Source organism: Pan paniscus, chromosome 12, assembly GCF_029289425.2.
Source record: "Pan paniscus chromosome 12, NHGRI_mPanPan1-v2.0_pri, whole genome shotgun sequence".
Classification (NCBI taxonomy): domain Eukaryota; kingdom Metazoa; phylum Chordata; class Mammalia; order Primates; family Hominidae; genus Pan; species Pan paniscus.
In genome coordinates this window covers 70,644,595-70,657,412 of record NC_073261.2, presented here as the reverse complement: position 1 = coordinate 70,657,412, position 12,818 = coordinate 70,644,595, and the positions used below count along the sequence as shown (strand labels likewise).

Sequence of the window (12,818 nt, the reverse complement as noted above, 5' to 3'; positions counted from 1 at the left end):
AAAAAAATAAAATAAAATAAAATAAAATTTACCTTTTAGTTGTTCCTCTGTATCTAATCTTATTTTGTTAACAGCTTCATCTCTGGAAACCTAAAAGAAAGTTGAGGTTCAGTTATTACATATACATGACAACATTTAATATTTGTTTTCTAATTATTATACAATGAACACATTGTGAATTACTCAGATTTCTTTAATATTCTTTAAAATATTGGAATTGGTTCTTGATTTATGACAAACACTACATGTTAATTCATTCAAATACATTTGTACACTCCCCTAAAACTTATATTAAAAAGAAAAGAACTTTGGGTGGCCAAGGTGGGCAGATCACTTGAGGCCAGGAGTTTGAGACCAGCCTGGCCAACATGGCCGTCTCTACTAAAAATACAAAAGATAGCTGGGTGTGGTGGCGTGCACCTGTAATCCCAGCTACTTGGGAGGCTGAGGCATGAGAATCGCTGGAAGGCGAAAGTTGCAGTGAGCTGAGATCATGCCACTGCACTCCAGCCTGGGCGACAGAGAGAGACTCTGTCTCAAAAACAAAACAAAACAAAAGAATGGAGAAACAATTAGGCTTTTGTTAGTTTTTCATTTAGAGATTTTTAATAAAAATAGGACTAGCATTCATAAAGAAAATTACATGAGTTATGACAAAAATGTATTCCTAGGGCAATTATAGAAGACAAAACTCAGGTATACCTACTTTGTCATGCTCGTAATCTGTAAAAACTGCATAGAGTCTCTCCATAGCAAGTCTATTTAAGCACAAAATAAATGTTAGCATAATAATATCTGGAAACATGAGGCAGTTTCTATTATAAACAAAACTGAAATATTTAATAATAATCAGCTAAAACTTTAATAAATACTTCAGAAAGAATTGAAAATTTATGTTGCTATTTATCATTGCTAATCTGTTTACTATTTATGGTATAGAACACAAATTTCTTTCTCCCACCCTCCCAGGGGAAACTACATGTGGTATCCTGTTCTTTTCTTCTTAATTGTTCAATTAATTTCACCTTTCATATATTCTTTTTAACCTCTTCCTTTCTTCATTCTACCCATTTTGGCTCCATTATCACATGAAACTCTTTTGCTAGGAAGAGTTAATTTAATTTCCAACTCATGGCTGTGCAACTGACATTAAGGGAAAGTATTAACCTTTTCAATTTTTTCAAATAAAATAATTTTCCAGTGATTCATTTACATTTACTGAGTGTCTGCCTAACGTTCTAAGCACTGGGCATGTAACAGTGATTACATCTGATTTCTTTTTGAGAATTCCAACAGTTTCCTTAGATATTCAAATATCTTACGTTTTATTCTCTTTTTCCTAGACGTGGAGAGATGTGGTGATTACCTGAATCTTGACCAATAAACACACTCTTTCATTTGAGATTCAAAGTTAGGTCTTACAAGAGTGATGTGGGCTTATCCTTTTTAAGGGAGTAAGCAGATATTTATGGGAATGACTCTTAAAACAGAAAAGTGCTATTTATGAAGTAATGCATGGGCAGTGCTTCCATGGGAAGTTTCTCTCCCACGAGGAAATTAAATCTGACGACAGTTTCATATTTTCATTTGCACAGATGTTCTTACTTATGAGTATGTTTCACAATCTCTGGCGAAGGGGTAAATAACTTCTGAGGTGTCCTCTTGGTAACACCAGTTTCTTTTACCAACTGCTGAATGCCCTGAATTATTTGTTGGGTATATTTCACTCCCACTTTGATAGCATGGCAAAAGTCCTGCTGTAAAATGTTCTCTGCAGAGGCTTCCAACATGACTATTTAAAGGAAAAAGAAAAAAAAAAATGACTGCCATCGAAGCTCTTAGTAATATAACATTTTCAAATACCATGACATGACATAAATATTATGGATCAATTTTACTTCTTAGTGATAGATCCACCTTGATTTCTTTCCTTAGAATCAACATACTTCCAAAACGTAAGCAGGGGTAAATGAATAAAGACACCTTGATATCTGTATTTAGGTTTACATTCTCCTTAAGTTTAAGGAGGGATTTCCCATAAAAAATGAAACAGAAAAAAAAAAAAGAAATCATGCACATATTTTAAAAATAAGTTTTATTGAGCAATAAGTCACATAAAATAAAAATTAAATCTTTTAAAGTATACAAGTGCATTTGTTTTTAATACTTTTTTTTTTTTTTTTGAGACGGAGTCTCACTCTGTTGACCACGCTGGAGTGCAGTGGCGCAATCTCGGCTCACTGCCAGCTCTGCCTCCCAGGTTCACACCATTGTCCTGCCTCAGCCTCCCGAGTAGCTGGGACTATAGGCACCCGCCACCATGCCCAGCTAATTTTTTGTATTTTTAGTAGACACGGGGTTTCACTGTGTTAGCCAGGATGGTCTCAATCTCCTGACCTTGTGATCTGCCTGCCTCAGCCTCCCAAAGTGCTGGGATTAGACGTGAGCCACTGTGCCTGGCATCTTTTTATATTTTTAAAAGGCCATATGTATGTCCTTTTCTGTGAACTGTTTATATTCTTTGCCAAAGTGACTTTAGGTGATCTGCCTGCCTTGGCCTTCCAAAGTGCTGGGGATTACAGGCGTGAGCCACTACATCCAGCTAATTTTTGTAGTTTTAGTAGGGACGGGGTTTTGCCATGTTGCCCAGGCTGCTCTCGAACTCCTAACCTCAGGTGATTCACCCGCCTCAGCCTCCTACCTCCTAAAGTGCTGGGATTACAGGCGTGAGCCACCGCTCCTGGCAATACATATTTTAAATAAAATGTAAAAATATGTAACACAATAGGAATCTAATAAATATTTCCTGTTTAACAATTAATTCTCACATTGTCTAATTCTTGCACAGATGGGGAAATCTCTGCAGTGATCCTGTTTCAAGTAAGCCAACTAAAGGACTGAATAATAGAATTTTTTCTATTGCATTAGAAATAGCTAAAGGAAGTTTTCTAAACAGAAATGAAAAAATAAGAGAAGACATCGTGGACTGTTAGAAAGGAAGGAAAATCAGTATGCAAACTAAGAATAAATATAGAGGCTGGGTGTGGTGGCTCACACCTGTAATCCCAGCACTTTGGGAGGCTAAAGTGGGCAGATCACCTGAAGTCAGAGTTCAAGACCAGCCTGGGCAACATAGCGAGGTCCTGTCTCTATAAAAAATGAAAGAATTAGCCAGGCATAGTGGCGTGCACCTGTAGTCCCAGCTACTCAGGAGGCTGAGGCATGAGAATCACTTGAACCCAGGAGGTGGAGGTTGCAGTGAGCTGAGATCACGCCACTGCACTCTAGCCTGGGCGACAGAATGAGGCTCCATCTCAAAAAAATAAATAAAGAGAGAAAAAGAGTAAATACAGAGCAATAAGCTTTTCTTTCCCTCTTGAGTTTTCTAAATTATGTTTGACAGTTGAAGCAAAAGCAAAAATTGTAACACTGCCTGATATGGTTCTAACTGTAGAAGAAAATGATAACAATTGCATTCCAAATGGGAGAGGGTAAAGAGAAATAAGGTTTCCATATTTTGCACCAGGCCTGAAGAAATTTCTTCTGATACCATGATACTGAGATGGCTATATTCTTTTTCTCATCTGTATTTCCAGGATATCCTCTCACTTTGACAGGATTAATGCGGATATTTTTAAAAATTCATTTAATGGGTGTAAATTATATCTCAATAAATTGCTTTTAAAAATAAAATATGTGGCCAGGTGTGATGGCTCATGCCTATTGTCCCAGTACTTTGGGAGGCCAAGGTGGGAGGATTATTTGAGGCCAGGAGTCTGGGACCAGGCTGAGCAACACAGCAAGGTCCTGTCCCTAAAAAGATAACAACTAGAAGATAAAAAACTCAGCTGTGGTGGTGTGCCTGTAATCCTAGCTATTCTAGAGGCTGAGGCAGGATGATCACTTGAGGCCAGCAGTTTCAGGCTAGGCTACAGTGAGCCATGATCACGCCACTATACTCATACTCTAGTCTGGACAACAGAGTTGAGGAGAGTTGAGAACCAGATTTAAAAAAAAAAAAAATATGGCTGGGCATGGGGCTCATGCTTGTAATTCCAGTGCTATGGGAGGCCAGGACAGGAGGATTGCTTGAGGCCAGGAGATTAGCCTGGGCAATATAATGAGATGCTATATCTAATAAAAATAATGGTAAAATTTAAAAAATAGAATATGACAAAGAAAAATGGATACCCCCCAAATAAACTTTGTTTTCACTCATTAAACTTTAATGCAATTCCTTTTAAAAAATACTTTCTAAGAAAATTTCTTTAGCCAGGTGTGGTGACATGTGCCTGGATTCCCAGCTACTCAGGAGGCTGAGGACATAGGATCGTTTGAACCCCACAGTTTGAGGCTGTAGTGATGTATAATCACACCATTACATTCCAGCTTGGCAACAGAGTAAGACTGTCTTAAAAAAATAAAGAAAGAAAGAACACTCCTTACAGTTGAGTCTACACAGCTGTGCTGTCCAATATGGTAACTACTAGCCACATACGGCTACTTGCATTTAAATTATTTAAAATTAGACAAAATTAAAATTTTGGTTCCTCAGTTACTCTAGCCACATCTGAAGTGCTAAGTAGCCACATGATCAGATATAAAACATTCCCTTCACTGCAGAGTTCTACTGGACAACACTGCTATCGATGCTAAAAATTTAAACATAAAAGCTTGTCAAAATGATTGCTATAGGCCCAGCGTGGTGGCTCACGCTTGTAATCCCAGCACTTTGGGAAGCTGAGGCAGGTGGATCACCTGAGTTCAGGAGTTTGAGACCAGCCTGGCCAACATGTTGAAACCCCATCTCTACTAAAAATAAAAAATTAGCCAGGTGTGGTGGTGCACGCCTGTAGTCCCAGCTACTTGGGAGGCCGAGGCAAGAGAATCGCTTGAACCTGGAGATGGAGGTTGCAGTGAGCTGAGATTGCGCCACTGCACTCCAGCCTGGGTGACAGAGTAAGACTCCATCTCAAGCAAAAAAAAAAAAAAAAAGATTGCTATAAACTGTCAACCATTTTAGCAGTTGAAGATGAAGGAGTTTTGAGATTAGCTGAAGCTATAAATTCTAGACCCAAAATATCTTCTAAAAACATGTTACTGGTATACTTTTTCCTGACTGATATCTTCTCACACACAGAAATATTAGTGATATTAAATATACCAGTTGAAAACAAGCATCTAAATGGTACTGTTCAGAATGTTGGTGTTGAAGTAACCCAGCAGCTGACAGCATGGAGTAATTATTCTTGCCCTATAAGATTATACTCTAAAGATCTGGATGACTGCCCGGGAGTGGTGGCCCATGCCTGCAATCCCAGCACTTCGGGAGGCCGAGGCAGGTGGATCACCTGAGGTCAGGAGTTTGAGACCAGCCTGACCAACATGGTGAAACCCTGTCTCTACTAAAAACACAAAAATTAGCCAGGTGTGGTGGTGCACGCCTGTAATCCCAGCTACTCAGGAGGCTGAGTCAAGAGAATCACTTGAACCTGGGAGGCGGAAGTTGCACTGAGCCAAGATCATGCCACTGTACTCCAGCCTGGGCAACTGAGAGAGACCTGGTCTCAAAAAAAAAAAAAAAAGATTTGGATGACTAAATGACTAAATATTTTAATAATGAAATAGTAGCAATTACTTTTTGGTATTTTTGTATCACAGAAGTTCCATGATGGTGGTATTTCACTTGGACCCGATGTTAACTTTAACAGGTAAACAAGGGGTTAAAATGCATATTTGATGCATCTTTATGAAAGCAGAGAGAGCTGGCTGAATAGCTGCATGGAAATAGTGATGCAAAAGTCATAAAATGGAGGCTGGTAATTCCTAAAAACCATCCCCTTACAGGTTGGTTCTGAATCACTCTCAGCCTCCCTCTACCCAAGAATACTCTCTGAAATTTATGCGCTCTAGAGTCTCATTCTTCCCTCCTGTGAGCAACAGGTGAGAAGAGCCAGCTGGAAGTTGGCCTGTGGGGTTTCTGTGGCATGCCACATGTGCAGCAAAGATTCCTTGGTTCTGCTGGGTGCGGTGGCTCACGCCTATAATCCCAGCACTTTTGGTGGCCGAAGCGGGCAGATCACTTGAGGCCAGGAATTCGAGACCAGCCTAGCCAACATGGCAAAACCCCGTCTCTACTAAAAATACAAAAATTAGCTGGGCATGGCGGTGCACGCCTATAATCCCAGCTACTTGGGAGACTGAGGCAGGAGAATCACTTGAACCTGGGAGGCGGAGGTTGCAGTGAGCTGAGATCGCACTGCTGCACTCCTCCACCCTGGGCAACAGAGCGAGACTATGTCTCAAAAAAAAAAAAAAAAAAAAAAGATTATTAGTTCATTCCTCTAATGTCTACTTAACAATTAGAAGGGTTCAAACTCTAAGGTAGATAGTGGCTATATGACCAATTAGCAGCAGGTTTATTTCTGTGTCTTTTTTATTTGTTTGCTTGTTTGTTTTTTGAGACAGAGTCTCGCTCTGTTGCCCAGGCTCGAGTTCAGTGGTGTGATCTCGGCTCACTGCAAGCTCTGCCTCCCGGGTTCACGCCATTATCCTGCCTCAGCCTCCCAGTAGCTGGGACTACAGGCGCCCGCCACCACGCCCGGCTAATTTTTTTGTATTTTTAGTAGAGACAGGGTTTCACTGTGTTAGCCAGGATGGTCTCGATCTCCTGACCTCGTGATCTGCCTGCCTCGGCCTCCCAAAGTGCTGGGATTACAGGCATGAGCCACTACACCCGGCCATTTCTGTGTCTTAATGATAATAGCAGGTATTAACTGTATGCTTATTAGGTAACATGCTGGGCACTTTGCAAATCTTGACTCTTATCTTCATAACTACCCTGTAAAGTAATGAGACTAGTTTACTAACAGCGAATAAACGAACGCTGTAACTTTCAGCAAAAATTCCAATGCAGATGAACAGGAAACCAATACTTTGCTCAAGGCTCCCAGATGCTCAGACATGAGGTAGACATCATCTATTATTCATGGCTTCCCCATTCTTTGGAATATCCTCTCTACATTTTGATAGTTACTCACAGTACGAATCCCACCTTCTGCAGGCAGAATACAAAAATCATTTCCTTGCCTCACTTGCAGTCGAGGCTATAGTCATGTGCCACAGTTCTGCTCAATGAGATGTAAATAGAAACTACTGTGTGGGGATTTCTGGGAAAGGTGCTTAAAACGCAGGTTGACTTACTCAACTGCCACACACCTTTTTTGCTGTTCCCTTCTTTTTTCTTCCTCCTGCCTGTAAGTCAGATAAGTTGGCCAGAGCTCTTCATGCCAGTTCATAAGCATGAAGATGAGGCCACATCTTGAGGATAGCAGAGGAGAAAGCTAAAAGGAATCTAGATTTCTTAAGATGTCATGTAACCACTATCACTGTCCTAGATTTACCACCTCTAAATTTCTTTTACCTGAGAGAAAAATAAAGTTTCCATCTTGTTTAAGTCTTGTTTATTTGGTTCGACAACACAACCCCCAACTAATATGTGGGGATTTTTCTAACTTATAGAACCTAATTTTAACTTCATCACTGGCTAACAAACCAGAAGAAGAAGCTGGAAATGAGATGTTTCACATATTACTTGTACAAAAAAGCAGTAAAAGTTGAATAGTTTGTTTCATCAAAATGTTCCCACATCAGAAGACCCTATGTCAAAAAGTCACACACATCAAACATCACATAGTAGGATAAACCAACAATAAAAGCCCTTAAATAATCTGTCCAAGATCACATGATTATAGTGGCAGAGACAGGTTTCAAATCCAGGTCATTCTGACTGCTAAAGCCCATTTTCCTTCCACAGAACAAGGACCTGATTTTCGTTCATGCAAGTATGACATTTCTGTCACAAGGAGTAAGTGAAAATGGCCCATGGTCAATGCATTTCTTCTATTTTATTACCAGTTTTCCACCTAGTAGAAATGGGTCACTTCTCAAGAGGATACCAAGCAGACTTAGAATGAAATAGCTAAATTATAATATTTAAACTAATAAAATGGTTACTACCAGACTTAGAACTTCTATTTTTAAACTAAGTTATTTAGACTAATAACTTATTAGTCTAAACATAATTATTGAAATTATTTTTAGACTAAAAATTAGTCATAATTTTAATAATTAAAATTTAGTCTAAAAATAATTATTGAAATGATCTTGGTAAATATTTTTGTATATTTTAAATAAAATTGAATAAAATCCTGTAATTTTAGGAATCATTTGATATGAAGCAAGAGCACAAAAATAGGACAGAGATAAAACATGACAAAAATTTTTATGGCTACCGACAAAACATACACACAGAGTTTAAATTCAGTTTAAGAAGTCAGAACTTGTAAGTAAAATCCAGAACAAATGTGGTATTTAAAACAACTTACCAATCTGACTTTTAGGTGCTCCAGCAACCACTAAATTTAAAGTACTAGAAGACATTTCTTTTCTTGTTGGGTTAACAACATATTCTCCATCAATTATTCCTATTCGTACTGCCCCTAAAATGTATTAGAATATTGGCAACTGTTTAATGGAAATTCCCAGTTTTCAAGACATTATTCCAGTCATGGCTTCAACCCCATCTTTGACTGTGACCACAGAATAAAATCCATGTTTCTACACGGTATTTAAGACCCACAGAACATCCTACCCCACCCTACCTTCTGTCCTCACTGGATCACTCTGAACTGCTGAAATATACCACTTCTTCCACACCTCTGGGATTATGCTCATGTTTGTCCCCTGGTCTAGCCAGTATTCTCTCTAACGCAAATGCTTAACACTAGATCCTACTAAGGTTCAGCCTACACAAATGACTACTCTGAGGAGCCCTCCTTGACAACCTGACCACACAAAATCAAATCTGCTCTTCTCTATCATATTCTTAGCACTTTGACTATGTCTTTATAATAACACTGATTATAAGTAATTATCTGTCTCCTTTATGCAGAAATCAAGAACTGCATCTTTCATTGTTGTATTGCTAGGGCCTGCTCTGCCTAGGACACTTGATAATTATTTACTCAATGAGCCATTTTTATATTGCATGATTATGAACTTATAACAGCCGTAAGTTACATTAATTTCATCCTGAAGGAGTATATACTCTGATAATTTCCCAGTTAAAAAAAAAAAAAAAAAAAGAAGTCCTCTAACAGAAAGAGACAATTATGAAGTCAAAATATCTAGGGACATAAAATCTGTAATACCGTAACATATGCTATTAGAAACAGAACCCAAGACAAGGATGAAAATGTCTGAAAGACCTGAAAGGAGACTTAGAACATCATCTAGTTCAATTCATGAAGAGGTAATAAATCAGAGCCATATGCCATTGCTGTAACATGGTCACTACTACTTACTGAAAAAAAAAATACACATATGATTTCTTAATTTTAAATCCTAACTTACCAACAGGTCCATTCCAAGGAATATCTGATAATGAGAGGGCTACGGAAGCTTAAAAAAGGAGAAAAATCAGGGCCGAAATTAAAATTTCATTGCTTTAAAAAAATCAACACTGATAATTTTAATCTCTACTTTTATACTTACCGCCATTAATTGCTAGGACATCAGGCTCATTTACACCATCTACTGCTAACAGATTACACAGAACCTGGTAAAAGGGAAAAAATTTGATTTGGAAGGGTTATCATTTAGGTTAACATCCTGGCCTAAAATACAAGAGCACTATATGGCTAAAAGCAGGGGCTTTGTAGCCAAACCTCTTAATTTTGGCTGTCATTAAACGAAATGCTTGACATTGGATAAATTACTTAAATTAAACCTCAAAAGCTTCCTCATCTTTAAAAGGGAAAAACAGGCCAGGCGTGGTGGCTCACGCCTGTAATCTCAGCACTTTGGGAGGCTGAGGAGGGCGGATCAACTGAGGTCAAGAGTTTGAGACTAGTCTGATCAACATGGTGAAACTCTGTCGCTACTAAAAAGACAAAAATTAGACGGGTGTAGTGGCCGGTGCCTGTAGTCCCAGCTAATCAGGAGGGTGAGGCAGAAGAATCTCTTCAACCCAGGAGGCAGAGGTTGCAGTGAGCTGAGATCGCGCCATTGCACTCCAGCCTGGGTGCCAGAGTGAGAATCTGTCTCTAAATAAATAAATAAACGGGAAAAATAATGGCCTCTTCCCAAAGGGTTCCTATGAGAATTAGATAAATACTGTAGGTAAAGCACTTATCACAGTCCTCGCATGTTGCAAGTATTCAGTAAATGTTAGCTATTTCTATCATATAAAAATCTTTTCTAGGCCAGGCATGGTGGCTCACGCCTGTAATCTCAACATTTTGGGAGGCTGAGGCAGGTGGATCACTTGAGGTCAGGAGTTCAAGACCAGCCTGGCCAACATGGCAAAATCCTGTCTCTACTAAAAATACAAAAATTAGCCGTGCGTGGTAGTGCACGCCTATAATCCCAGCTACTAGGGAGGCTGAGGCAGGAGAATCACTTGAACCCGGAGGCAGAGGTTTCAGTGAGCTGAGATCGCGCCATTGGTCTCCAGCCTGGGCAACAAGAGCGAAACTCCATTTCAAAAAAAAAAAAAAGGCTGGGCGCGGTGGCTCACGCCTGTAATCCCAGCATGTTGGGAGGCTGAGGCGGGCAGATCACGGGGTCAGGAGATCAAGACCATCCTGCCTAACACGGTGAAACCCCGTCTCTACTAAAAAAATACAAAAAATTAGCCAGGCATGTTGGCAGGCGCCTGTAGTCCCAGCTACTCAGGTGGCTGAGGCAGGAGAATGGTGTGAACCTGGGAGGCAGAGCTTGCAGTGAGCCGAGATCGCACCACTGTACTCCAGCCTGGTCGACAGAGCGAGATTCCATCTCAAAAAACAAACAAACAAACAAATAAAAAATTTCTGTTGGCCAGGTGCGGTGGCTCAGGCCTATACCAGCACTTTGAGAGGCTGAGGCAGGGGATCACTTGAGGTCAGGAGTTCAAGACCAGTCTGGCCAACATGGCAAAACCCCATCTCTATTAAAAACAGAAAAAAATTAGCCAGGTGTGGTGGCAGACACCTGTAATCCCAGCTACTCAGGAGGCTGAGGCAGGGAGAATGGTTTGAACCTGGGAGGCAGAGATTGCAGTGAGCCGAGATCGCGCCATTGCACTCCAGCCTGGGTGACAGAGGGAGACTCCGTCTCAAAAAAAAATAATTTCTGTTTATAAGCATAGATGAAAGAAACTTTATACTGCAATAACGTGCCCATGTCATGCACTTAAAAAAAAAAAAGTTCTTTTTATAAGCATAGATTAAACAAACTTTATACTGCAATAATGTGCCTATGTCATGCACTTCAGAAAAAAACTTCAGTGACCGGGTGTGGTGGCTCATGTCTGTAATACCAGCAGTTTGGGAGGCTGAGGCAGGAGGATCGCTTGAGAGCAGGAGTTCGAGACCAGCCTGGCTTACATAGTGAAACCCCCTCTCTACAAAAAACAAAAAAACTTAGCTGGGTATGGTGGTTTGTGCCTGTAGTCCCAGCTACTTAGGAGGCTAAATTGGGAGGATCACTTGGGCTCAGGAGTTTGAGGCTGCAGTGAGCCATAATCATGCCAACTGTACTCCAGCCTGGGCAACAGAGGTCCTGACTCAAAACAAAACGAGACACAAAAAAAACTTCCTGAGGCTAAGGCTGTGATATTCTTGCAAAGGCATATTTGCAAGGTGTATTTATTTATTTCAAATGAATGAAATGGTTACTTAAGTATATGTGTCATTATCCTGAAAGAAAGTATTATTCAGGAAGTATTAAAATATAATAAAGTAGAGGTTCAGAGGATCCAGCAATAAAATTAGGTAATAAAAATTAGTTACGTTAGTTGTCCTATTCCCAGCCTGATCTGGTCTCCACTCACTGTAGTCACGCTGATCTTCTTTTTAAACTCATTAATTTCTTTCCTGCCTCTGGGCTTTCAATGCTTCCCTGACACACCTTGGTTGGCTAACTCCTACTGAAATTCAGGTGTCAACTCAAACAGACACTGAATAAATGTTAGCTTTTTAAAAGCACTATCTTTTGGCCAGGCACAGTGGCTCATGCCTGTAATCCTAGCACTTTGGGAGGCCGAGGGGGGCAGATCACAAGGTCAGGAGTTCAAGACCAGCCTGACCAACATGGTGAAAACCGGTCTCTATTAAAAATACAAAGATTAGTCGGGCATGGTGGTGCGTGCCTGTAATCCCAGCTACTCAGGAGGCTGAGGCAGGAGAATCACTTGAACCTGGGAGGTTGAGGTTGCAGTGAGCTGAGATCGTGCCATTGCACTCCAGCCTGGGCGACAAAGTGAGACTCCGTCTCAAAAAAAAAAAAAAAAAAAAAAAAGTACTATCTTTTTTCAAAAACTTAATGTAAAATATAACAGTATCATAAAAAATTCTTATGTTCTTTATAATGTTTACTCTAGGAAATATTACAGAGATTCATTAAGTAATTTTTGATTGATCTGGCAACTAAAAAACCTAAAGCAGAATCTACCTGTGTATCATAGAAGTAGCCAGCTGGAAAGAGCGGTCTAATTGAACGATCTGCCAAAAGAAAAAAAAAGACATTAAACCGTACTGACAGAGTTGCTTTACAGTTCAAAACGTTTGAACTAATATAGATAGCCATTCAATATGTTTTCAAGAAAAATCCCCTTGGACTGATTTACTAAGAGGGACACAGATAAATGTCAGTGCTTCCATTATTACATACCATGCCCTAACAACAAAAAACAAACACAGAAGAAGCACATTAACAATAAACATTGGGGAGCAATTTTTCATTCTGGTTCCACAGGCAACAGTTACATATATAAG

General features: G+C 39.8%; 1 protein-coding gene across 2 annotated transcripts in view; it reads right to left on the bottom strand.

The window, feature by feature from the left end:
• Nucleotides 1-12,818, bottom strand: part of PNPT1 (polyribonucleotide nucleotidyltransferase 1) — a 56,655-nt gene that overhangs the window by 33,225 nt on the left and 10,612 nt on the right. For both annotated transcript variants that reach the window (XM_034953185.3, XM_034953186.3), the window contains exons 5-11: nt 12,496-12,545; nt 9,556-9,619; nt 9,415-9,462; nt 8,388-8,501; nt 1,606-1,792; nt 707-758; nt 33-90 (exon numbers count right to left, since the gene is read on the bottom strand). In XM_034953185.3, coding sequence (XP_034809076.1) covers nt 33-90; nt 707-758; nt 1,606-1,792; nt 8,388-8,501; nt 9,415-9,462; nt 9,556-9,619; nt 12,496-12,545 — 573 coding nt within the window. The remainder of the gene's footprint in view (nt 1-32; nt 91-706; nt 759-1,605; nt 1,793-8,387; nt 8,502-9,414; nt 9,463-9,555; nt 9,620-12,495; nt 12,546-12,818) is intronic.